The sequence below is a fragment of the Centroberyx affinis genome, unplaced genomic scaffold, assembly GCF_046629955.1.
Source record: "Centroberyx affinis isolate AG114_WGS23_722 - 3 ecotype Tasmania unplaced genomic scaffold, CSIRO-AGI_Caff_v1 ptg001448l_1, whole genome shotgun sequence".
NCBI lineage: Eukaryota > Metazoa > Chordata > Actinopteri > Beryciformes > Berycidae > Centroberyx > Centroberyx affinis.
Window position 1 is genome coordinate 256,754 of NW_027279922.1, and position 27,434 is coordinate 284,187.

Consider the following 27,434-nt stretch of genomic DNA (forward strand, 5'->3'; position numbering starts at 1 on the left):
GAGGGTTGACTTGGGGATCCAGGGTAGGGATGTGTGTGTGTGTGTATGTGTAAGGGCGTGTATATGTGCTGTGGTTCACACAGATCCCAGTGTTAGGGGCTAGAGTCATGTCGTCATACCCTGGTTATGCAGGCTTAAAATAGCCAGAGGAAACGATCTGTCCCATGAAGTTTGGTTTGACTGGAGCAGTGAGCGGCTGCACAGTAGAGTTGAGGCTCATATAACCCGGTTTGTCAATCCAGACGACCAAGCCCCTTGTGCAGTCCATCTTGTCAAGGCGTTAGACAAGCTAAAAATGACACCACAGTCTCATAACATTTTGTGAAACGAACACAAACTCTGTAATGCTGATTACGTCTTGTGGACACAAATTCCCTGAAGATTTCATTCCTCCACCACAAATTGGATTATGTGACAAAATCATGAATTGGACACGCCATTTTCTGTTGTTTGTCACGTGAAAAGGTTAGTGAACGGTTAAGTAGAACAACTTGGGTTAAGGTTAGGGTTAAGTTTAGGCAACTAAAACTTTGGTTAAGGCTTGACAACAAGTTGAAGGCAAATTTATATATCCATCCACCACCACAGCACTCCAGATTTTCAAGGCAGTCGTTCAATGTCAGACTTCTACCTGTTTCTAGTTGCGTCTCCTTCACATAATTCTTCTGCGGTGAGGAAATATATTTCTCTCCCTTTTCGGGCACAGGGCACGTATTTGCATTTTATGACATTATGCTCATTTCATTATATTTCGCGAGACCAAGCTCAAAAATGATTACATGCTTGATAAAGAAAACAGAGAAAGTAATCATTTTTAATAAAATACTGGCAGTCTATCTGGTGGAGGAAAACAAAGATTACAAGAAAAGGAGAGAAAGGTCGACAACCTTTGAGCGACTGACAACAGCAGCTGGACTCGCCAAAGTAAACAAATAAACGGCCAAACCAGAAAAGATGCAGATGACAGGAGAGATCAGTGTGCGCTAAGAAGAGCCCATATTTTTGTGGTCAACTATGCAGTCTGATTCACCATATTATGCCAGATTGGGTTATGGGAATGGGTCTCTGGGGAATGTGAAGTTATGGAATGGGGAAACTGACCACGTATGACCCCGGAGCATCCAGTCACTCTGCTGCCAAAAATGCTAACTATCATTCCACAGCTTCTCTTCAGGACAAACCTCCATTTATGCAAGTGACCGCAGAAAAGACGGTCAGGATATTTTGAAACATTGTTGAGTACAGAGTAGCTTTGGTGCAAAATTGGGCTGGTTCGCAGTGCTCTCATCATGATTTTATTTCTCTTTTTTAGTGATACTCTATTGGTCCCCCAAAGGAGAAATTCACTGGGTCTTGAGTCCTCTGGTTGAAAGACATTCTTCTTAATCACTACACTACCCAGCTGCCCAACATATCTGGACATGTAACTTGTACACAGGCTTGAAAGATAGCTAGAAAATGTATGCTGATGATGTACTATTAATATTCTGTTATGACAATCTAAGGTTACATTACAATGGAAAAGTTGCCTCAGCAGAGCAGGCTTCAATTTCTTCTTTTGAAACATGCCAACGATACACACGGCCTGTTCAGATATTTCAGTCTAATAGCAATGCAGGCCAATCCTTGGTTAAGTAACCTCCAGAGAAAAGCTAATTTGCTGTGTGTGAGAGAGCAATTCGCTACCCATAAGGTGTAACCATTGGATGGCAATTAGCTTAAGGCCAGCCTAAGGGGGAAAAATGGAGCTTGCTTTTTATGGCTCCCTGACTCTCTAATGCATATAAATTTATTAGGAAAATGAGCAGGCCCCCACTGTTTCCTTTCCCTCTCTCCATTAAACAAATATTAATCAAGTAATAAGAAAAAGTGTTTGTGTAACGACTCTGCAATTTAGTCAAAGTTGACTGGGAGGAAGTCTGGTCTGGTTGCATTTAATATAGAATGGGTTTAATTCCCTGAGGTGTGTTTTGTCTATTGAAACTCATCATTTTTGTTTGCATGTCATCAAGTCTTTAAAACCCCATCAACACTGAAAATATTAGGACCACCTGCTTTTTCCAGGTCATCAGAGGAATCAAGGTGAAAGCTATGATCCATTATTGATTTCACCTATTGAATCCACTTCAGTCAAGAAGGGCAGGCAGAGATGAAGGGGAGGAGACAAATTTAGGAGGGACTTTTAAGCCGTTAGACAATTGAGACATGAATTCTGTACAGCGGGCTCAACTCAATAAAGCATGATTGGATTGTATTCTCATCTCTGAATCAATTTTACAGCTTCAACAAGCTTTCTCTAAACCAAATGAATGTTTTTTCAACAGGACACTATCACATGTTAAACAAGATACAGCATCATTTTCTTGAGGTCTGGTGGGTTTCAGAGAATTGATAGTTCAGAAATAGAGTTTGACACAATCAACCAGTGGTTAGAGAGAAATATGAAAACTGGCGAGTTCCAAAAAAGAACTCCAGGATGTTTTCCTGTCTCTGGCGAAGTAAAGATTCACTTTCAGCAATATGTCATACTGTTTACATTGGTGGGAGACGCAGCGCTAACTTGCTCACCAGCTGCTGCAGAGAAGACTTACAGTGTGATCCAACATGCAGTTACTTGCGAGCACAAATATGTTCCTGGCAACTGAAAGTGGAATTCACTGGAGTTCATTGCCATGCCAAGGCCATGGATCTCAGTTCCAGATGTACTTGAACATGTGTATCAAGGTAAAGAAGTTTTACTTGTAATCTTGAAGTCATGGAATTTGCCCGGCAGAGGACAGAAAAAGGTCTGACTATGCAATCTCACCCTCCAGAAATCTAGGAGGACCACTGGGATTTTGATAGCATGGCTTTAAAGCATCCAGTGGTGATTACACAGCATTATACAATGGACAGTTAAAGCCATGCATTCCTATCGGTCAACACATTCCCATAAAGCACAGCTGCACCTCTATCACCAAAGAATACCTGGTAACACTTTACTTTACAATGGCCTCATTCCAGTGTATTAACCTGTGTACTAACCTATGAAAAGGTATTGTACACATTACAGCGTAGGAACTTCATGAAATGAAATACATAATGTACTTGCAACAGTGTAACAAAACCGTTTTAATGACGCCATTCCTTAAGTTCGGCATTCATCCGTAGTTCAGCACAAAACAATATTGTGTACTTACAATACTTTTCCATAGGTTAATACACAGGTTAATACACTGGAATAAGGCCATTGTAAAGTAAAGTGTTACCAAATCCCCCCCGCACTAATAATCTCTCACACAATATGTTGTTATGTGGTTATATCTTCAGTAAAAGCTTCTTTTTGGAATGTGCTGTGCAAATCCATTGCAAAACAGCATCATTAGTTTTTAGCTGTGACCAGCAGCTGTTGGTCTGTCAGTCCCAAAAATGTTCAAAAGCTCCACTACACAGCTAGAGCCGCAGGATGCAGAGCTACAGTACCTTTGTACCAGTGTGGTACTTCAGCTCACTTGGTAGGGCAGCAGACTGGCATGCGGTTCTAATCCCAGAGTTGGCAAATGGTTCGGAGTTTACATTGTGTTTACATTATGCTATTTAACATGATCAGTATAAAAATAGCACCAAGAAGATTTTCCCCCAAGGTAGTAAGAAAAACGTTACATTCCACACTAACATTAATCTTTTAGTTGATAGCATTGATTGATGTTGCACACAGTCAAGAATAGGCCTAAATAACAGATCACTGATTAGACCTATTCATCAACATCCTCCGTAATGACTGCACAATCTAAACTCCACAATCTAAACAAGTATAGGCCGACTTTAGGCTATGACTTGTCACAACGGCCCCAATAAGGAAACCTGCACCAATCTGGTCGCAGCTTATCACACGTTACATGCTTGCGTTGCTGTTACTGCCCCCTTCCCTTCTCTCTTCTACTGGGTAACCTTCAGACTCTTACATAAATGACTGGCTGGCTCTCTGAATATTCCTTTTTGGGCCTCCTTTCGGACCGCCGCCTCTTTTGCATCCAAAAATGTCTTTCCACTGTTCTTACTGGGAAACATACTCACCTCTAGACAGCAATGTAGAGGACAAGGTTTTGGAGCGTGACACTTACTGTACACTCAGGAAAGCCAGAGATAAGTGAAATCCAGTCCAGGTTCTAATGGAAACGTGCTTCTTATTCCCGGTGGTCTCTGGAAATTCTAGATAGTACATTACTGCCAGGGAATGTTCAGCCATCTGCCTCTATGTGTGCTGGTTAGCATTCCTGAGCCAGTCACAGTGCTGAGTGGATTCAGTTCGGGAGCTGATACAGGGAACTAGCTTTGCAGTATGTTCAAGTGGAGTTATGGAGAAACCACAGCAATCACAGCTACATGTGAATTTAGGATTTTAGCACAAAATGTAGTATATAATGTGAGTATGGCTGAAGTTTAAAAAAAGAAAAGTTCTTGTACTACATCATATACGCCACTGACTTTCCTATCTGAAATTCAAAAAAATGTAATTCCCTTATTGGGTAACACTTTAGATTAGGGAACACATATTAACTATTAATAGGTTGCGTATAAACATGCATATTATTATATATTTGCATTAGGGTGGGCACTGCATCTATACATCATAAAAACCCATTTGACTTTGAGCCCCTTACATTCTGTTTGAATACACTGTGACCCCCTGACATTTAAACTGCCAGTTTCTAAAGCATGTGGTTTCGGTCTGATATGGTAGCTTATGGGAAATGCTGCTATCATATGTATGATTCATTCACAGATCAGGATAATGGTTTTACCTTGACCAGACCAGACCTGCTCAGCTCTGTTTTAGAGACAAGCCATAAACTGTTGAACCCGGTCTTGACTCCTGAATCACATCCCTCAAGAGTGAAGTCATTTGGAAACAAACTTAGTGGTCTGTCTGTGTGGAGAGAGAGGGGAGGATTGGATAATGTATAACTGTTGTGTTCTAAAAAAAAAAAAAAATGGATTTATGAATGAGGCTTTAACTGTGACCAGGTGTCCCGTGTTACGGAGATATTTCCTTCCCTGCGATTCTAAAGCTCTAAAGTTATATTGTTTAGCAGCTCAGAAAAAAGGGCTCCAGGGTGTTGTTGAGTTAAATATCGGCAATGGACTCGCCATCATCATTAAAATAAGTATAAGCAGTGAGACTTACCAGTGCTAAGGTTTCATGTGGGCATATTGTATGATTTTGGTCAAGAACATTGAAGACATGAAGCGTACATTGTGTCTGGACGATGGTGTGGTTGCAGTCTGGACTAGAGCTTGACATTTGTAGCCAAATTCAACAGGACCGGCCCTGTGCGGCCCGGCTCCACCCTGCCTCGCCCTCCTGTGCCACCTCTCCTCTGTCTTCTCCTCACACGCTTCTCACAGATTACTGTTTAAGTTATACAAACTTTTCTCAGAGGCAGCAATAATTTCATTGGTTGAGTTAAACCTCAATGGGCGGAGCCAAAGAACCACGGTTTATAGATACCTGGCAAACAAAATATACATTTAAAATATGAATGCAATGACTTATTTTTCCTTTCATTCCTGACCATGGCATTCATGGTCTTGGCAGGTCAGCAGGCTAACTAACTAGCTTAACTAGATACCTACTGTATAGGCTAGTATGGCTAGTTTGAACTTGGAAGGTCAACTAGGCTAACTAGCTAACCTAGATGACTCAGTATGGCTGCAATTTTTAAGTTAGTAGCAAGAGTAGGCTACTAGGCTTCATAATAATTGCTACTTTCTTTATGACCACTTTGTGACCACCGCCTTTTTCACTGGGCTTCAGTCAAACATTACTTAGCCAGAAAAACTTGTAAATTCTCTGGCTCCGCCCATTGTGGCTCAACTCAACTAATGAGATTATTTCTGCTTCCAGAGCAGTTCTGCCTCTGAGAAATGTTTGTATAACTACAATTCCAATCACATTTCTATATATTTCTCATTCTACATTAGAGTTGTTAATTAAATGTACAGTCAAACCATTATCCAAATATCAGAAACAAATTAAACTCATTTTGGAACACATGTATGTTTTATATCTTCCATAAATATTGCATCGGTGCCTCAATGCCATTTTCTGGGTTTTTTGATTCATCACATAGTACACAGTGGAGAGCAACACCAAATACATGGGAGAGGATGACGTGCAGCAAAGTTTGTGAACCACATTTGAACCCGTGATTCTGTGAGGGCATACGAATGTGCCGTAGCCTACTGAGCCACCAAGACACTCTACAATAAACTGACTCTTGAATATAGTGTATGTCGGCGGCTTGACTGAGATATCCAGACAGTTGCCTTGGAAGCCACACAGCTAAACATCCTCATGTTAATGCATCATTCACGCATGCCATACTTTGGATATACTTACTGCGCAGTGTTCTGGATGCATTTATTCTCATGGGCCTTTTGCTTGGTGAATCAAGCACATCTGTAGAACATCTGAATGCCAGCTGGATGGCATGCCTTTGGCAGGATCATTGAGAATCAGTGCATTTCAGAACAGCATTCATTAGTAGTCAGTAATATGGGCTGCTTCATTTGGCCCGTGGAATTCAATTCTTCGACCTCATTTGAATTCTAATAAACAACTATAAATATGTTCACAACCAAAGGCCAGAACTCATTTACATCCAACTCGCATGACTGGTTATGAATTCCAAAGAGCTTCAACATAAACATTGTGAACACTCTGTAATATCCAGAAGACTTCTTAAACACAGTGTGGACGTTGTGAAGAAGGCAGTTAATGGCTCAACTTTGACTACTGTGAATTTGATGTAGTAGACGCGATTTCATGATCATGTCATAAGAAGAAATGTGAGTTGACTGCTTACCAAAGTTACCAGTTTTACTCATTTTCAAATGGATCTCCATATTGTATGAGTCAAGGGTCCACCGGGAACCTCTCTTTACAGCGGCTACAGGCTTCTTTTACTTTCTTGCCTTGTTGCGCTGAGAACTTAGCATGTTGTAAATGCTCAGAGCACCAAAAGCTTGAAGTTGAAAGTAGTTGATCTTTCAGTAACTTGCTGTTGATGTACTTCAGATGGGTTTGCAGTAGTCACGTAGCAACAGCACTAGCCACGAACAGCACGTCCCATGAGCAACTGTTCTGCAGCTAAAAAAGAGGCGCCTAGTGTACACATGGGCTTCCTCCCCACGGACAAACATTACAGAGCATTCCTCCATTGAGTTTACTGTCAAACTGAATCCATGCTCGCAGTTTGTGTGTGCCTCATTTTAACGACAGCTTCTCATTGAACATGACTGTTGCAGTTAGCGCTGCCACATCAGATATCTGAAGCAGTTAAAAATAAAGCACGTTATTAAGTTCTTATGAAGTTGTGCTGTCACAGTGAAAGTGACGCCTCTGGAAACAAGACCAACGCCCTGACGCTGTACGCCAAGGCCTTCTGGGGAAACTGGGGCTCAGAAACCTCCAGAAAGAGTTCCTTTCCCGAAAATACATCTTTTGCTGTTCACCAGAAAATCCCCTCCTCCCACTGGGTACATGGCGTACTCTCTCTTTGAGTCTTTCTTTCCATTTGTCCTTTTCTCTGCTGTACTTAGTCAAGTGTCGGTCGGGGCAAATTTTTGAGGACACAAAGACTCCTTTTACAGTAGTCATCTGAAAAATAACTTTTTGTGCCATTTGTTTGGTTTTCTTTTTTTGGGGGGGGCGGTTTCCTCTACAGCCTGGGTTAGATGGCCCCTCCTTTCTGCGATGGAGTTGCCTTGCAGCCCATAAATGTTTAAAAAAGAGCCTTCTCCTGGATCCAAAACCACCTCAAAGCTTGCCATGGTAGAGTTAGAGGAGGTGCGCAGTAAAGTAAAACTTAGCAAACACATTCCATGTCATCAACGTCGTGACACAGTGCTGCAAGGTTGTGTGTGTCTACGTACATGTGTGTGTTTGTGCACACGTACGTCTGTTATTCAGTTTTCCAAATTTCCTTCAATTCAGTTTGAGTCTTAGTGCATGTGCACAACCATTGTAATATTTATAGTCAAACTATTGGACTGCACTAGCACATAATCTTGCTGGTCTCAATAAATTCCACTTGATACAAAATGACTTCTTTCAATAAATCATCATAAAACAATGAAGAAAATCTTGAAACATGAAACTTTCTCCAAGGTTGTTTCACTTTTACCAAGTAAATGTCCTGAAACAAAGTCAAATTTGTTGAAACAAAAAAATATCTGCCAGTGCAGTAAGATGATTTCACAAAAAATCCTAAAAAATATGCTTGATTAGTCTGAATACAAGATCAAATAACTTAACAAATTTGTCAGTTTTTGCAGTGTATATATTATGTTCATATTTTGTTTGTTGAGTGACAGATCACCAATACAAGAATCTTGATATACCCTCCATATGGCAGGTGTATTGGGTGATGAGTCACCCTGCTTCACATTCATGCTGTTACGCACATTCACACTGGGGAGACACCCGGTACAGCATCATGGAGCAATTGGGGCTTAAGTGTGTTGTTCAAGGGCAGCTCATTGGAGCTTTTTGTGGAAGGAGACAGCATTACTCATTCGCAAGCTTGTCTGGTGATTCAAACCGACAACTCTCCAGTCATAAGCCCTCATCTCTAACCTTTATGCTACCAGAACCTGCATTTGCCTTAGCACAGGCATGAAGTCCTTTCTCTGCAGCATGTGTGTTTGTGTCAGGTTTTGTCTGAGCAGTTTGAATTGAGCGTGTCTGTGGCTCATTGGGCTGATTCTGGGAGAGCAGGGAGTGAGGGTGCTGTGTGTGTGTGTGTGTGTGTGTGTGTGTGCATGTGTGTCAGTTTTCATGTGTGTGGCCATCTCAAGCATGAAGACAGATGGATGAGTCATAAACAAATGTTCAAGCTTCTCACTTGTGTTGTTGCCAATGCATTTGTGATGTGTTTGTTCTTTTGTTTTTATCCATATTTATGTCCTTTGTTGCTCTGTAAAAAACTTGGTGACAAACCTGTTTGACTAAAATGTGCTTTATGAATAAATCTGAAAAGATTTGCATGTTGATTTCATTACAATCATCATAATCATATCTGGTGAAAAAATGTATGTTAGCAATTATGTTCTCTGTTTCTCTACATCAAAGCATACCATAACTGTTCAGTTCAACTGTGCATACACTGCCAAAAGCCAGGAAAAACAATAGTATCTAGTATATTAAATAATGTTTACACAAAGAGCAGTGCAGTTGACATTACAAGATATAAAATGCATCATTACTCTGCAAAAAGACGTTGATTTGTATCCCAAGTGTCAAGAAAGTTTTATAAATTGGCATACATTTAGCCAAACACATAAAATATGTGTTAATATTTTCACCATCTGCTGATTTTTTATCAATCCAATCTTTCAAACAAATTCACCACACCTTGTGTGTCATCTAGCCAGAGTGAATGACCGTTTCAGAGGCTTATATTAAGACAATAAGAGAGCTTCAGTTTCACTTTTCACTTTACTCTTGTCTATTAAGCCACCCAACTTGCTTTCTGTTACAGTTATAAACTACCACACATTATTCAACCAATGTCAAGATTGAGAACTATTATTTATTTATGATTATATGGGTGCAGTGAGTGAGACTGATAAAATTACTTAAGTTGAAAAACGAGAGCAGCAAGTGAATTGACCCCATGCACAACATACATTGTGAATGTATGCAGCGTTGACACGTAGTCAAATGATAACTTAGCAACAGGATTTATGTGTGCTGGATTCACCACCACACCCTGCCCATGAGTCAAACTCAAACAAAACTCAATGCACCATCCAAAACTCTCTGCTGACCTAAGTACATTATGACTAAAAACCCAGACTGTCATTTGTCTGAGACAGACCAAACACTCAGCCAACTATGTGTAGCAAGAGTTTGCTAACTGTTAGTTACAGTGCCATCATTAAGTTCTAAAGCATTAATCAATGAACTTAAATGTAAAACATCACTAAAGATGGGCTGCCCATGTTCAGAAAAGTGTTGCTCTTTATTTGTAGTAGATTCATTTAAAACAGAGCACCATAAAGCAGCGAATTACCTCTAGTAACCCCTCACTGGAGATGGGAGGGGATTTTGCTGTTGTCACAAATAACTATAATATTTGAAGTGAAGCCCAGTCTTCCCAGACTGAGGGTGGCGACTTGGCTTTTTCCAGCCTTTTCCGAGCTCCTGTTTTTCAAATGTGCTGCCTGGGACATCATTTGTCCCAAACTGCACTGTGTATATATAGGCTGTCTGTCCAAATAAGTTTGATGGAAAAATCACTATTTCATAATCCTATGAAATTGTCTGTTAACATTTGAACTCTTGGAACATTTTACAAATCCAAACTAGCCTGGAGAGACTCTTAACCTTTTTGTCTCTGGTTAGACTTTTGCTTGTTATTAAGTTTGGGCGGATGCAAATATTCATGTGATTTACAAATTGGTTCAAAGGGATTGAGGCACTGGAATCAAAGCAGAAAGACTGCGCACAACAAAGGAGATAGAAATGATATCACCCACATGCATGATGGGAAAAACTGCTAATGAGTCTTTATGAATGTCTGACCCTAATAAGAGTATAATCGCATTGGGAGCTGTGAAATCATGTGTTCACCCATTAGCAAAAGGAGCACACTTCTGAGTCTTTCTGATTAGTCCAAAAACCTCCCAAAAGGGCCTTTAACATGAGCACCCAAGAATGTATTTAAATCCAGAGGAATTTTAATTACACTCAGATAGTTTGCAACTGGGTTAGCTTGTGTTGTTTGGATGGGGAAATTAATGATTTTGTAAAATGTTTTCACTTCATCTGAAGACTAACATCTGGACTAAAAACAGGACCGAGCGCTTAGCCAAAACCTCAGTGAAGACGACAACATCATCATTTAAACTGTTTCAGGCTTGTCTTGGATTTGAGCCTATTTTAGCTTGGTGACGGCCGCCACTGCCGTATGGTGATTGATTGATTGATTCATTCATTCATTCATTCATTCATTCAGTCATTCATTCATTTATTCATTCATTCATTTATTCACTCATTCATTCTTTGCACAAAATCAAAACATTTATTTAAAGAATAACAATAGCTGATACAGTATGAACAGCTGATACAATACCTGATACCGGTCTCATTATCATTTGAAACATTATGATCTGTTTGTAGTGAAACAATATTAATCTTGTCAGTTAAATGCTGTAGTCATGACTCAGTCTGGTCTTTGGTCTTTGTCTTGACTTGGATCCTGCTAGACCCAGTCTTGACTGGAGCCTGTGAAAAAAAAAAAAAAAAACAGGATACCTCTTTTGTTTTATACACTGTACGTTTCTATGCTGTTTTTTTAAGGCAGTATTTCACAGAGGCATCGTAAAAATGGGTAGTGAAAGTCCCCGCTCACCACAATAATAGGGAAGCTTACTTAGAATAAAATACTGCTCATGAAATGAATGAAATGATGAAATCATTCAAACTTGAAAAACAAAAGACCCCACTTCTCCATTCACAGAATACAAGTTTTGCTGTGTATTGTATACAATGAAGTGATGTGAGCTCGGGTAAACACTTTTTATCATTTGTCTGCCTGATTTTTGAGACAGAGGGTTTGAGTGGCAACCCGAGACTCTTTATAGGAAGCTTGTTGCCAGTTTGACAGATCATCCAGATCTGTGAAATACTCAAAAAGCTAATCCTCAGATTTACGATTACCATATCCCCCGGCATGGAATTGGATCCCCCTGTGAGGTATGAGATATAATATGCATGTCCAAACCATGTGGCACATCTATCCTCGCACATATTGACATTTCAGCATTCTGCAAGAAAGGTTTGCTTACTTAGCGGGTAAGCACCAATGAACACATCTGCAGATGGTTTAGGTTTGGTTTAGTACTGTAGGAGGCCTCCAGTCCCCCCATTTGTTTTACAGGTGAAACTGTATCATTTTCATTTTAATGAGGCAAAGGGAGGAACGGAAAAGTTTCATCTTTACAAACTTGTCTCTCTCGCAAACAAGCCGGAAGGAATCTAATGGATGATCATTCCCTCTTTGGAAAAAGGTCAAATGGTTTTATATGGCCAGCATTCCACATAAATAACAACTAATGAATCACAATGAATGTCCCAAATACAGGTGCACAGGAGGGATTTCAACAAGAGGTCAAAGGCGGAGCGAGTATAACAGAGTAAGCCTGCCTGAAGCCTTGTAAGCCCAAATATCTAGCCTTGAAAAGGGATTATCACCAATCGCCTGACTGGTGGATGTTTGGCTCTGTGATTGAGATCAAGGTATTTTACACTCCTGGAAGTGCTCTTCTGTGTTTAGTGGAAAAAAAGGGATTCAGAGGTACTCCAGGCCATATTAATAATCCTTTATTCTGTTGGTTTATCAGGAAAAAAAAAGTTTAAGGACTGCACTATACACTGAAGTTATTATCTTAGTATTTAACGCAATAGACACAGAAAATTGTGATTATGAATGCAACTGAGAGACTAAAAAATGGCCACACAACAAGACAGGTGGATTAAAGTGGAAGACGATGAAGTCTATGCATTGTTTAAAGATTTTTATGTAAAAATTCCTCCATCTTATCAGCCTAAATCAAGGGGCTGCAATAGAAGACTACTTAAGACGCCCTAGATTCATCGTTTTTACCTAAATGGGATCTGATGTCGGGTTTGGACACTTCTCTACCCAGAGGAAGTGATGAATCAAGACTTACAGTCCAAACTGTCTCCTAAACAGCAGTGAGCAGCACCCCGTCCAGAGAAAGCTGGACTCCCCAACGTTAGATCTTTTTCCTCTCTCGTCTGTATCCTTTGATATGAAGCGATCAGAGATCAGCCAGATTGGTAAACACAAGCGTGCTGTGCCACCACATGATTTCTGGTTATTAAAGTTCAGATTTTTTAAAGTTACGTCTGGCTTCCATTTGGAGCCAGAAGTCTAGTGTGGCTTTAAAAAAAACTAGAAATGTTTCATCAGTATGTAAGAGGTTTTTTCCATTCCTACAAGATGAAACGCATCATATACTGTAAAATTCCCCCCTATATCTGCTGTATGTTGAGCAAGACATGTGGTCAGGGTGTCAATGTCTGCCAAACGACAACAGTGAGTGAATGTGTGCATAATACAGTAGCAGGCAAATGCAGAAGAAAGAGGGTGAATGGCAGAACGTTTGCTCCTGAGGGGAATATTATCTGTAACAGCACCCTGCCATACTCTCTGCCTGCAGAGGGCATTGTCAAATGTCAGTCACCCACATGGAGTAGGAGCAGAGGAGCAGAGTCTTTGCGTGAAATTAATTTACATATTTTAAATGAGGAACATATGATAGTTTATACAGTATGTCAGAACCCAGGATATAAAATCCTTGTTTGTTCTTAGTATATAAACACTGGATGCAGGTGTACTGTATTTTATTACCTTGTTTTGCACAACAGGTTGCATGGGTATTGGAATTTCACATTATATAATTTACCTTCATATTGCCTCTGCAAGATAGACAAGTTGTATTGCCTGATGTAATCTATATACAGTGTAACTGTCCATGCCACATTTGCTTCATCTTTTTATTACAGATTGTCACCCCTTTCCTTTCCATAGTCTTTGAGTCTGTTATATTACATTAAAGATGGAGTTGTCTGCAGTACAGCTGCTGGATAGATGCAGGATAAATGCATGAAAGAGGATTGTTACAATGGCTATCACTGTATATAGAGAATATAATATATTTGTGAAACTGAGTTTATAGACACACACTTAATATAATATAATTTTTGCAACAAGTAAAACACTTCACACACTAAATATTTGGAATTACCAGCTGCACAAATTCTTTTACATTCTCAGGATTTATCTTTTTTCAGTCTCCACCTCGTCAAAGTTTACGGTGGGTGTCTCTCCAAGGTTCTGTTCTGCACTCGGCTACAGGAGTTCGCAAAGAGGAGCATTGATTTTAGTCAAGAGCTTTGTTATAGAGTCTTCAGTCAAGACAGTGACTCCATCTCAATAGAGCATTCGCCTCCAGCAGTGAATAAAAAAGACATTCCTCACTTTCCCTTTTCCCCAGTGCTCACTGTCTCTCTCGCCCCTGTTGATAATCTCTCTCTCTCGCTCTCGTTGACTCTGTGTTTCAACATCGCACTCCACCAACCCTTTATTCATCACAGTCTGACAGCCTTGTCAATATTCACCACCCAAAGTGGGCAAAAAGCCATCTAGCACTTCGATGAGACGAACAAATGTGCTCATAAATCTAAATAAAGCCATGGAGCTGTCACCATTGTATGTAAAACTATGTTTAACGACGTGGGTTTTATGCACAAAATCTGTGCAAGCCATCTGTAGGTATGGTATGTCTTATGCCATCAAATTATTCACCCACGTGTGGCACTTTCATCAGTATACGTAATTGTGCTGTGACAAGATTAAAGATTTCTCTACCTGATGATGGATGAAGGGGGGCGGCAAACAAAGGCACATGTAGAGCACGCTGTATTTATACCATATAAGACTCACACGGTGCACTGGATTTGGATTAGCAGGCATACACAAATATTAAGAATATGTGCTCTGAAATACTTTGATATTTTATTGATTTCACCTGTTAAATCTTCTTCAATCAAGAAGGGGAGAAGTAGATGAAAGGAAGAGGCAGGCTACAGAGAGATTTTTAAGCCTTGAGACAATTGAGACATGGATTGTTGGTGTTGCTAATATTTTGTCCACTGACTGTAGAGCTAAAAACCTTAAAATCCTCGCTCTGCATTTCATTGAACTGTTTAGTTAGAAGGTGCCTGAGCTTTTCATAACTGTTCTCATTTTTAAGATCACGGATATACACTTTATAGCTTCTGAGCAAACCTGAAGCTTCGGGTCAGCTGTCGCAGACCATTAGTCCTTGCATCCAGTGCTCTGGCAATTTAAAGTGATCTTTGACAGTGGTAGAAGGGTTTCACTTTTCAGCACACACACATACACCTCCATAGCTCAGTTCAGTAGTTGAGGAGCAGTCAACCTCCAACAATAGCTGCCCTGGGCATCTGCTGTCACCCTCGGCTTTTGGACTTTCTCCTTTTTGTGGGGAGGGAGTTCAGAATTGCTCATGCACATGGTCATTTCAAGCACAATGAGGATCCGGCATTTGGTTGAGGAGAACATCAGCCATGCCCATTAGGCTCTGTGTAATACAAAGGAGAGGATTATGAACAAATTAATTCAAATGAAATGAAGAAATTACAGTGCAATCAGTCAGAGGCAATGAGGTGCGCTACTTGTAATTACATCTGTTTGATACACGGAGAAAATTGTTGGAACAACAGCCCATTCAAACTGCCTGCTATTGTTATCGTATAAATGCAAATTGGAGGTAATAAGGACCTTATCTGTCTATCTGCTGAAGTTATGTGCCAAAACTTTCAGGAACCGCAAAAAGAAAAAAAGGCTGTCTAATGTTGCTGTCAATCCTTCTGCACTCACTCTTTGTATTTCTCAGGAGATGTTTCTCAACCTCCCAGAAGCATGCTTCCCAGTTTCTCTGGGTCTCTCCCATCATATCTATTTCTCTCTGAACATTGTTGTCTCTCTAAATTTTTATATTCTTTCTGTCTTTGAGGCATCCCCGAGGCTCACATGAACTCGTGGCATCGTGGCTTTGAATCTGACTCATGACCCTTGTCACATGTTCCTCTCTCTCTCTCTCTCTCTCTCTCTCTCCCTCAGTCCCTCCCATCTTTCCTGACAATCTACTGTATTGTCTAGAAATGCAGTATTGCTATAAAAATTATCTTTTAAAAAATCAACCACATCTATGATCAGATCCTTGTTATACATTATCTCTGCCTTCCTGTCTCAAATCACACCTTTGGTCGAGAGGATGCAGTGGTTCATGGCAGAACTTTCCCTACCTGCCTCTATCCTGCATTAGTGCTTCAGCCGCTGCAGCCAATTCATTCAAATGTAGAGCTGAATAGAGGGCTTGTAGGTGATGTAATACAAATACAGTCTGGCTGCCATAATGGAGGTCCTCAGCTCTTGGCCAACAGTGGCTGTGAACAGCTGATTGCATTTCTAAACTTATAACTTGGCCATCTCAACAGAATTTAATAGGCATGGTCACTTTCTGTGCTATTTTTGACTGGGAACTTATCATTTTGCTACTGATACATCTAATAAATTTTGTGTCTGCTGGTTAGCTGCATGTGATTCACGCACTAGCGAACTTATCTAGTAGAAGCTAGCTTTAGTAGCTCATAGTTGCATCTTAGGATAACAATTGGTTGCTGGCTAGTAAGCTAGCCAACAATGCCAAAAAACAGCAGTTTCTTGGGTTACTTGCACTGGCTCTTCTCAAGCTGCCACAAACAAATATATGCTACTATATCAGACTACACATACTCAGACTTCACTTTTAAAATCACTGAACTGACCTACACCCACACCACAACAATCCTTTTTTAGTTATCTCTCACACAACTGCAAAGCCAGAAGCAGTGCAGTAGTAGTTCAGCAAGCAAAGATAAAACGTGGGACTTGTACTGTGGCTACATCTGTACACAACACAGTTGCCAATGGGAGTGAGTGATGTAAACACTAGGTTGTGTTAGAGGACACGTGTCGCCACAACGTCCCTCCAGGCCCACTGTGGTGTACAGAGTGGCTGCTGGCAGTGAATGATTAGTCGACGAAGGCTGAGTCTGTTCCCCCTCAGGGGAATTTTCTCACTGCACCACATGTTTAAACCATTACCATGGATGTGGCATGGGCATTTAGGTCCAGCCTCAGCAGAGTCTCCATAAATATGTATCTTAAGTTCAAGCCTTATATGCCATGGTTTGGACTAGGCAGGAATGGTTCGATTTTGCAGGTGGCAGAATCTTCTGCTCCATCACTTTGTAAAATGAAACAGTGTGTGACTGAGTTCTCAATACATTCCTACCTAACACCACATGTGTTTTACAAAGCATTCCCTATCAGATACTGTTCAAATATTTCTTTTGTGCCAGTTCCCCAACTGTGCCAGTTGCTGCCTTTCCCGTAATCGTTACTTCATCATATATTGGTATAAAGCACCCAAGAATCAACTAATATATAACTCTGCATCTGAAAAACACCAGAATATTTAGATAGTGAATAAGAACACTTGGGATTCCACGTTTCTTTATGAAATGATAACAAACCAAATCTGCTTTTATCCACCCAGAATTACCTGGTGAGAATTCAAAAAGAGAGGAGAGAAAGGAACCTGTTTCAAACCCTCAGAGAGTTCTCTCCATGTCTGACAACTACTGACATTTTCCATTGAAACCAACGCTATCCGTCTTCAAGTTAGTACCTCAACAGCGAAACCAAACCGGACGGGCTGTGGAAAAATGAAACGGATGAATAAGTTGGAGCTGGAAGATTAGAGTGCTGTTTAAGTTGTTTTGCAGCGTTCCCGGGCTTTCCATGTAATACGTTGTTTATTTTGGGCCAAGAGCGGCGGGTAAAGGAAGAGCGAGTGCAGGGAAGGAGGAGGGCGGGGGGGTTGCTCCTAATTTCTCCCAAATGAGAGGCGAGCTATTGAGAGAAAAGCTGGGCGGGGTGGAGCGGGGCGGGCCTCCTCAACGGCAGTGCGGTGGAAAGCAGTGGCATGAATGGCGGGAGGGAGGGGTAGCTGAGGGTGGCCTGACTCAACCAGCATGTCTGAGAGGGATGATTGACAGGTTATGAGATGTCTAACTGATGGTGGAGAGAGTGTGTGTGTGTGTGTGTGTGTGTGTGTGTGTGTGTGTGTGTGTGTGTGTGTGCATGACCACTAATATGTGCATGTTTGAGCGAGCGTGTGTATGTTTGCACCATGTCTTTGGGTGTGTGCATTAGAATGGTATAAAGTACCACCGGCTGATGGAAGGGTTTGAAAGCAAGCGTCTGGATAAAGCATTTATCTGGGCCTAAATGCAGCAGGTTATGGGTGTAAGGGAGAGGTGTCTCCAGGGTTTGGGGGGTGGTGATGGAGGGTCAGCCTGAGCTGGAGAGGGTCAGTCTGGTGGTGTGTGCCTTCAGCTGGTTCTCATTACAGGGGCTAATGTGACGCTCTGATCTCAAACACACACTGACTTTACAGACTGAGGTTAAAGCCGGATATGGGTTTTGGGAGGCCCCTTCACTGCAGCTTCTGTATCATAGTTTCCCCCCCTTGGACCGCGGCTAGACCGGGGGCCTCATTTTTAGAGGCCCCCGGCCTCACTATCAGATTTGGTCTTGGAAATTGCGTGCAGGTACAACGCCACGTCAAAGTAGTTATTTATAAACCTTGAAATTGAGGGATTCCGCCTGTACATCACATCAACGTATGCAGTTTTAGTTGTTTTTGTTAAGCGAGTGTATGCACCAAAATTGAATCTAAGAAGAAATCCAAGAAATGTTTTCATGTTTTACAAATGACACCCTGCTGAGAGATAAAAAGAGAAAGATGGGGGGGGGATATAGGAAAAGTGGGAAAACTTATGGAATCTGTCTGGGGCCAACATGGAGCCCCTGCAGCAGCCAAGCCCAACCCATACCCCATCCCTATCTAGTGTTCCCCTATACAGAACCCCAGTTGAGAGAGGTCTCCCAGGGTCCAGGTCTTAAATCTCTTCCTCTGCGCTGACGTTTAAGTGGAGTGATTTACAACAGTGAACTGCTACTCAGCAAAGTGTTTTCCAGCCCACTGAAAAGCCAATGTCATGCTGATAATTAGTGGTGGAGTGACTGATGCCTGCACTCATGCTCATAACTGCAGTCATAAGAGCCCTCTGAGCGAAACCTGAATGAAGCTATTGATATGTCAGAAATAACTGGAATAGGGTGAAGGAGGCAGTGCTAGAAAGAATCAGGATGAGAGGAGAGCTGCAGAAAATACCTTTTAATAGCCAAGAAGGTATGCTGGAAATGACAAGATCAAACTGTAGTAAAGTCAAGTGCTCTTCACTCATTCATACTTGTAACTGCAGCGAACAGTTCCAACAACGCTACAGAGGCTCTCGAAAGTCAACAGCGTGCAACAGTAGCATGTAATTGACAGAAACATGATAGCACACAGAATGACAACTGGGGAAAGAACTGCAAGAGCGTGTTGACAAGTAACGGGAAGTGATGTAACAGGAATTGGCGTGATGGTGTTTGATACAAGACACACAGTAAATGATATGGATCAGGTGCCTGCGACTGCATGTTCCAAATTTGGCAAACCCCAAATTTAGGCCAGGCCTAAGCAGTGGTTGCTGTGCGCAGAATGTGTAGTATTACAGTAGTAGTTATGAGGGATTGTCTGTCAGCTAATACCATACATTGTAAACATGGAAGAATGTTGGAAACTGATGCAAAGCCCTGATGTGACGTTTCAAGAAAGCATTATTACATGAATGGTGGACAGGTACATCAAGGGGAATTGATAAACTGTGTCATAAGGAAACGAGGGGATGATGAAGTTAATCAAAACCAAACAAAAAAAGAAATACATCAAAATCAAAAAATGCTTTCATCACTGCGGCATGAAAGAGCAGTATCTCGCTTCAAACTAGTGGCCAAAAATGTGTGTTTACTTTTAAATATTAGAGAATTAAGTGTCAGTATTTAACCACTTGCTAATTTCAGCAATGGAAATGGAGAAAAGCATCATGCATTAGATATAGCTCTCTCATTCTATTTCGTCATCATTTGAACGTTTTGTTGAATAAAGTAGGACAATGAAAATCTTTTTAGTAAGTCTTTTTTGACCTTTGATTAGATTTACATGGGTATTTCGATTAGATGTACAGGTACAGAGATACACGGTACTGTATATTCCACATGATGAGCTGTAAAACTCTTACGTTTAATGGTAGCTACATGATTTCCATTGCGAGTATGACACTACTTGAACCCCATCCCCCCCTTTCCTCTCCCTAGACATCCCTATCCTATCCAGTTTCCACAGGTCAGATTCCACGCTGGAATCCCCAGGAGCCAGTTCATTACCGGTGTGTTAAAATGTCCTTCAGCTCTGACTTCACACGGCCGACCTCCAGCTGAAGGAAAACAGAGAAAGTCACAGCTATATGTATAAACAATCACTTGTTAGTACGCTTCGTGGAGCGCTTGCCTATTTGGCAGAAAGGGAGGGAGGGGGGTATAGGGTGCGATGGGATGGGGGTTGGGGTGGGGGGTCAGTCCTCTGATGTCACGGGAGGATTATTTAAACAGAACCCACCCACTGGGACCTTGGCGGTTGATGGCTTCCGTAGCTTGGCTGGGCTGACAGAGGCGCGCTTTGTATTAGCCGGTCATAAACTACGGCAGAGCCCCGAGTCACGACAATGCTTCTGTTCACAGCTCTGTTTGTCTTACAATGTCGTTAGGTGAGTGAGATCATCGGTCCCAAGTCATTATGACCAACTAGTCTTTTAGTTGGGTGTGATGAGCCTTGGAACAAACTGTGACTTCGCCACACACCTTACTGGACCGCAGTATAGAGTTTTACGGAAAAAAAAAACATGTTTACACTGTAGCTGAAGCGTACATTGAAAAGAAGAGAATGTCCCATTGTGTATTTTTACACGTTGAGAACTAGAACAGTAATTCCTTGTTCAGTCTTGCAGCAAGCTACAAAATGGCAAATTTAACATGAAACTGAAACGCAGCCAACATCTATGCGAATGTTATTTTCACTGGCATCTGAGTAAGCGAGTATGTAGGCCATCTGAGTAAGGGAGGGTGGTTCCCTGTGAGTTTTTGAAACGTAAATGTGACATGAAACGAGACTCTGTTCCTTCTTTTTCCAGAGACTGGCATTCTGCTGGATGCTTAACCTCTCACCTCGCTGATCCCTCCTGATTTCCAGTTAAGACACAAAGATCTCAGTCCAGTGATGAAACAAGAAAACAGCAGCAGATGAAAACACATTTTCACAGATGTCATCAGTCCTCAACAAAATAGGTCTGCCACATATTTTGTGTATCCTCCGAAAAAATGAGCTTTTCCTATTCATTTTGGGCAGCAACCCAGCCTTTCAGACCCTCTCTCGCATTAACAGACCCAACTCAGACAACAGAGAGTCTTTCATGTCCTCTTTTCCATGCGTTCCCTCCCTTTTCTCACAGGTCCATTTTCACAGCTGAAATTACATTACACTGTTATTCTCCTTTCACAGGGAAAGGTCATAATTTTTCGTCACTGCCCCCACCCCCTGTCTGTTGTGTAAGTGCGAGTTTTACAGAAAGAGAGCTGAAAAGTTTTAATTATTGCCTGGGAGGTGGCCACCCGCCGGGTCTCTGCAGGCCTCTGTTTTTTATGTATTGTGCTTCCTCACTCCGGTTGGCATCGGTGTGTCTCAAAGGGATGTGGAGATAGATGGGGATTTGAAAGGAGGCTAAAATGATGTTGTGTTTGCTTTCACACTGCTATAGTCAGGTCTGAGAAATGGCTCCATAAAGCCTGTAAAAGTGTGTCCCTGGTGACTTCTGAAAAGTGAACGGGGGGGACTTATAAAACAGTGCAGCAGAGGTATGTAGAGTCGTGCCTCTGCTCTCTCACCATTTAACAGCGTAGGGGATAGCCGCCGTTTCCTATACAGCCTCCTGTATTCAGAGGCCAAAGCTAATTACGGCGCTGTACTGGCGTGGCACCATCAGGTCTGTAACCGTGTTCTACTGCATGTTCGCCTCCTTTTAAGAGCAGCTAGCGTGCTGCGATTAGCGTGTGAACAACACACCTTAGCTGTTGCTGTCACTTGTTGGAAAAGGAAGATGTCTTGCTGAATGGCAATGTCATCCCAGTGGGGCTGAGAAGGTACGGTGTCATTTCAATTCATCTGAATTACACTAAACTCCATTTACCAAACAAAACCCAAATTGGTAAGCGTTAGTCTCTGGCAAATGGTTTTCACTCAAGCTGCAAAATTAATTTCATTGAACCCTTGAAAATGATCATAATTTTTTTTTCATCTCTATGAGGCTACGATGAGCCATAAAGTCTTGAGTGAGGTTGAGTTAAGGTCAGTGTTATGATTACAGCTTAGGAAACAAGTGAAAACTAGCTTTGTGCTGGTTTCAAGCTTGACACCTGTTTTGTCTGTGAATCTGACCAATACAACGTATCAAACCCAAGCACATCAATTACATTCATATCAAGTATTTCCAATACTTCTGAGCATCTAGGCTAAGTTGATGACATGATCACACAAAGAGTAAAAATCAAGAAGACCCAAGGCAACCTGCTTAGCCTTATAAATGAGTTTAATCTCAGAGGGGTCTTTCTCTCTTTCTGTCTCTCTCACACACACTCAGACACACACAGCTCCCCTTGAATGTCTCTCCACAGTGATTTCAAGCATAAGCACCACTCTAAGTGCCTTAAAAATAGGAATATTTGCACAATACTACAAAGCTCTAAGACAAACACAAGTTGTGGGAGCAAGATACACGTCTCTAGAGTGTCATTGCACTTTAATTTATAGCCAGAAAATTTGAGTATGGACATAATCTAACTGTCGTTTCTTGCCGCAACACACTTACAGTGAGCTGAAAACAGCTGCTCACTTGTAGTTGAAAAAGCTCTGGTCAATACCATCAATACTGGCCAAATAGCCGGAGTTACCACAGGGATTAGTTTTTGGCCCGGTCTTTGGCTTCTCTCCCCACGATTAGCCTGCAGTGTTTCCGGCTAGAGTTGAAGCAACAATTAGCCAACTTCTCCACATAGCCTCAGCTGCTAAAGTTTAATTAAATTAACTGGATGGACGTTAAGAAATAAATTGTGTTCAAACTGGTAGTACCGAAGACGGGGACGTCTTGAATGTCAGCTCAGACATTTACCTATTTTGGTTTTTCTACCAGTCAAAGCAGAGAGAGACGTGCAGTGGGAATATGGGCTCTGATTGGTCGATTGACAGCCAATTGTGCTGCTGGACAACTTTGCCTCGACCCACACCAAACCCAGCACATAGAAGCAAGCCACTAAAAACAGCACACTCTGGTGTTGCAGCTTGGCCAGAAAGTGGAAACCCTGAAAAACTACAGCCAACTGGATGAATGTCCATGCTTAATTTGTTAGTTTGATGCTGCACATATTTTTACCAATGGGTCATGGATAACTGATGTATAATTGCTCCTAAATATTATAACCCAAATTCTGATAGGCCACAGACAGTTGCTAGCTGCAGACATAACTGCAAAACTAATGTTTATTACAAGCAGAACTGCAATTGACCCTTGTCTTGACTCATTCATAACCCAGGAGAGTGAGATATAATTGCTTGTCATGGTAATTACTGTGTTGCCATACGGTAAATGTCATTACACCCCTAAATGCTCTCCAATTCTATCTCTGGGTAACAGCACCCTATCCTTCATATAATTATATCCAGAAGTCATTATGCCCTAGTGTAGTAGGCACAGCCCAACAAGGGAAACAAATGACCAACATAACCACTATTTATAGTCAAGCTAACCATGGTTTAACCATGGCTTACGTAAGTAGGTGGTTTGTTTGGCTTCAAGGCACTGTTGCTATGGCAAAATCGGTGGAGAAGAACACACATCACACACATGGGTATCCTTCCTCTTTTGGTGGTTCAATTTTCAACATACTTTAGCAAAACATACTATATGATAGAAATGCGGATTATGCTGTCAAAATAATTGTACTATTCAGATACCTGTAAAGTTACTCAGTGTCAGTTAACACTAACTTAAGTCAAGCTCAAATATGTAAAGAGTCCACCTCTTTGCACTTTGAATTTGGGTGTATATGTGTATAAACTGTATCTGATCTAAGTATTTTCTCATGAGATGCAGATGAGATGAGGGCAGCACAAAATAGTGTACTGAAGACTCAAAACTTGTTTGTCTGTCTGACACGTCTTCACACTCACATAAAATCTCAGTGAATGCCGAGTGAGTCTGACTCATCGGCACAGACAAGTCACAGGACACAAAGCCGACCGAGTGTCTCCAATCTTCCTGCACTTGTGGTCGATCTGTCTCTCTTCCCCATAGCTTTTCCGGACATGTGTCGCTAGATGGAGACCAAAAGAGGATGGAGAAAAGGAGGAGGAAAGGGAAAGAAAGACAACAGGGTAATTCATTCAGTCTTTCGTGAAAGAGAGAAAGAAACTCTTGGTTTCCGTCGAGCATTATAAATACAAGCGTAGTCAGTCATCAAATTATAGCCATCTGCATTGGCCTGAGACCAGGATTCTGCTCGATGCACAATAAAGTAGTGTGAGGAGGGGTGTGGTAGCTAAAGGGGATCAGAGACTGTCCCAAGATCAGTCCAGCACGCTGTCTATGGTGGGATAAACCCACATAAACACACACGTACACACACACACACACAGACCAAGCCTGTCAGCGGCTTCACAGCTCCAGGCTTACACTCTAAAGGAGCAGGGATGATACTTCAGTTAATGATGCTTTGCCAGAGAAATCACCTCAGCTAGATTCTATCTACCCCCAGCTCCAAAGTCCCTGGAAGATGGAGAATTGCTGAGCTATTGTGCAGTAGAAAACTGAAGGCTTGTGATGCACATCCCCTTTCTCAAAAGTCATTCCTGCAGGGTTTTTTCATCATGTAGGTATGATTCTCTCCTTGCATACCTGTCTGAATGTGTGAATGCAGAAACACTTTGCCTCTGTCCACGCTCTTTACAGCTCAAAAACAAAGCGCCAGAGAAACACAGAAGTGCCAAGGAGCAGGGCATTTTACACACATAGCCTATTGAAAATGTCCTTTCTGTACATGTATTCTATTCACAGCTTTGCACAGCTTAGCCAGAGAGCTAATGAATTCCAGGTCCAGGTACACTGCAGAGAGTAGAGCCATTGTGTGTCATTAGAAAATGTGCTCCTTTTCCTGAAGGCAGCAGCAGCAAGCTCAATTTGAACCAGAAAATCCCCAGGCAGAATTGTCTTGGCATCGCTCTCTCCTTCAGCTTTTTATCCCCATGCTTAGTGAACAATCCAACAAAAGCTCAGGTTTAAGGACCATGAAGCTCATTGCGATTTTCTTTGTTAATGCAATTGCCTTTAAGAAAAGATTCTTTTTCATCATTTTTTAGTTTCAGCCCGAAGGCTCCTGTGCAATTAGCACTAGTCTTTTATTTGGAAGACCTTGGCCTTACCCGGAATTCTCTGAACTATACCATAATAGCCTCTGGCATAGCCAGTAACAACTAACAACGATAGCTTCCAAAAACTGACATTTGAAAATGAATGATATCTAATGTGATAGTTTAATTCAATTTAATGATACAAATTATATTTGTATTTTGAGCTCCATTCTCTTTTTGAATTGCAGGATATGATCCCATTTCTGTGGTTTCGCATTAGATAGCTGTTTTCTCTAATCTGTTTCAGGTGATTTGTCTTGTTGCCTGCTCATATTCACTTGATAATAGATTGTCATGTTCAGCATGTGATAAAGGCAAAGAAAATTGTTATTATTATTATGTGTTATTTTTCATTTCTGAGAGCCACCAACATTGCGTTTCTCTGGCTGCAGGAGAGCAGTGCTGTGCAGCAGTGTGTAATCGAAAGTCGCTCTGTGTATTTGGCTTCATGTTGAGACCGTTCATCACTGACTTTGTTCATGACAGAGCAGCCTTGGAACCAAAAGCAAATGCCTCTTAGTGAAATCACAAAAGCATGGGCGCGATGATAAAAGCTTTGCTTTCGTCCTTGCTGACATCAAAATGATTGTCTTTGTTCACTTTTCCAGTGTTTGTTGCAGATCTGGGATGGAAGGGTTCATTTACAGGATGAGAAAGCAAAGGACAAATGTACCCTTCAGTGTTTGAAGTTGTCAGCGTAGCATTAATGTGGATGCAGCACAGACACAGGCTGCCCTTTAAACACACACACACACTTGCTCTCACACAGACACACTCGAACACACAGTCTTGAGAAATAGTTTATCCATTTATAGCTATGAATGTGAATGTTTACTCTCTCATATTATGTACCGCTATTTTGTACCAAGTGGAATAACATAACGGCCTTTAGTGATTTAGTCATATCTGAGTGATTATTTAGAGATATTTTGCCTGGGCATTGAGCCCACTGCCCTGCCAGGCTGTTAGATGCTACTATATGTTGATTTAGGGGATATTTTGGCCCTTACGATCTCATTGGAATGTTCCAATTTTGACACAGCAATGTCTCTCTTTCCTCTCTCTATTCTAAAGCACTAGCACTGTGTTGAGTGCCTTCTTCACTGTCTTCCAATGAGTTTCTGTGTCTTGAACTATCACCCCTATGAAGGCAAGTGGGTGGCTTTGGAAAGCCCCCTTTCTATGTCTCCTGGCTAAGGCCGTGGAAAACCATGCCTAGGAAACAGGGTCTTGGAGGTTGTCCAGTTTAATTTCAGAGCATGTGCATGGGGAAATAATTGACTTCCTCCGTGGTTCACATTTTGTCAGGGGCTCCGGAGAGCACGGTCCGAGGCAGGTGGCTGAATTTGCATATCATTGGAAAGGAGACAGCTCGAGCCTGGGAAATCCTACACCCCAAGACTCTATGCCCAGAAAACCTCCGCAGGGGTAATGACTGATGTCTCAGTGAGAGAATCCCTTTGAGGCCAGAAGAGCTCCTCTTCAGCCAGGAGCAGCTGGAGGAGGCCTGATAATATAGCAGTCAATCCTGAGCAAGTTGCACTGTAACATGAGACTCAAAAAAAGCTCATCTAATTGGTTTCTCCAAACTTCCACATCAGAATTCCCTGAGTTGCCACCAGTTGTAGGGTGAGTTAGGAAGCCGATAGCATCACATCTAGGCGTCTTTCTGTGTTGTCTTAGTGCAATGAGCCACAGTGTGTTGCAGCAGGGCAACATCAATCCAGAGAATGCAAATTATCAAATCAACCTATTTCATTTTCCTTGTGACCAAAAAAACTGATAAAACTTCACCAAAAAGCGTCCTGTTCGCAGACACATGTTTTTGTCCAACAACAGCAATTCACTGTTTATTTTTGTGTAAAATTTCAAATAATACTTTGCAGTAACGTTCAGACAATCAAAGTACCCCTGACAGTTATAGAGCCATGATAGTGTATTTTGTTTTATCTTTGTTGCTGACACTCTTTCACCTCTTTCCACAGTATCCTACTTTGGGGATAGCTTCTGCAGCATACAGGCCATCCAAGATGTCTCCACCTTCCACCTGTCGCTACAGTTCAAGACCAGCCGACGAAGTGGGCTGCTTCTCCTGGCTGCAGGAATGGAAGACTACCTGTTTCTTGAGCTCCAGAATGGGAAATTGCAAGTGAGTAGGAAACAAAATGTGGAAGATCCAGTTACAATACCCACCTACACTTACAATACCCACCAGTATGAACAGAGGTGAAGAGTACAGATTTTTATTTATTTTTTTTTTAAGAATAGCTACTGTTGCTGAAGTCAAGTCAAGTAAGACTACTTGAAAATAATTTGAGTAAAAA

At 41.5% G+C, this 27,434-nt stretch overlaps 1 protein-coding gene across 1 annotated transcript in view; it reads left to right on the forward strand.

The window, feature by feature from the left end:
• The window catches only part of cspg4 (chondroitin sulfate proteoglycan 4), a 64,707-nt gene that overhangs the window by 8,133 nt on the left and 29,140 nt on the right, over positions 1-27,434 (forward strand). Inside the window, exon 2 of the mRNA XM_071526730.1 lies at positions 27,096-27,259. Within this exon, the coding sequence (XP_071382831.1) occupies positions 27,096-27,259 (164 nt within the window). The remainder of the gene's footprint in view (positions 1-27,095; positions 27,260-27,434) is intronic.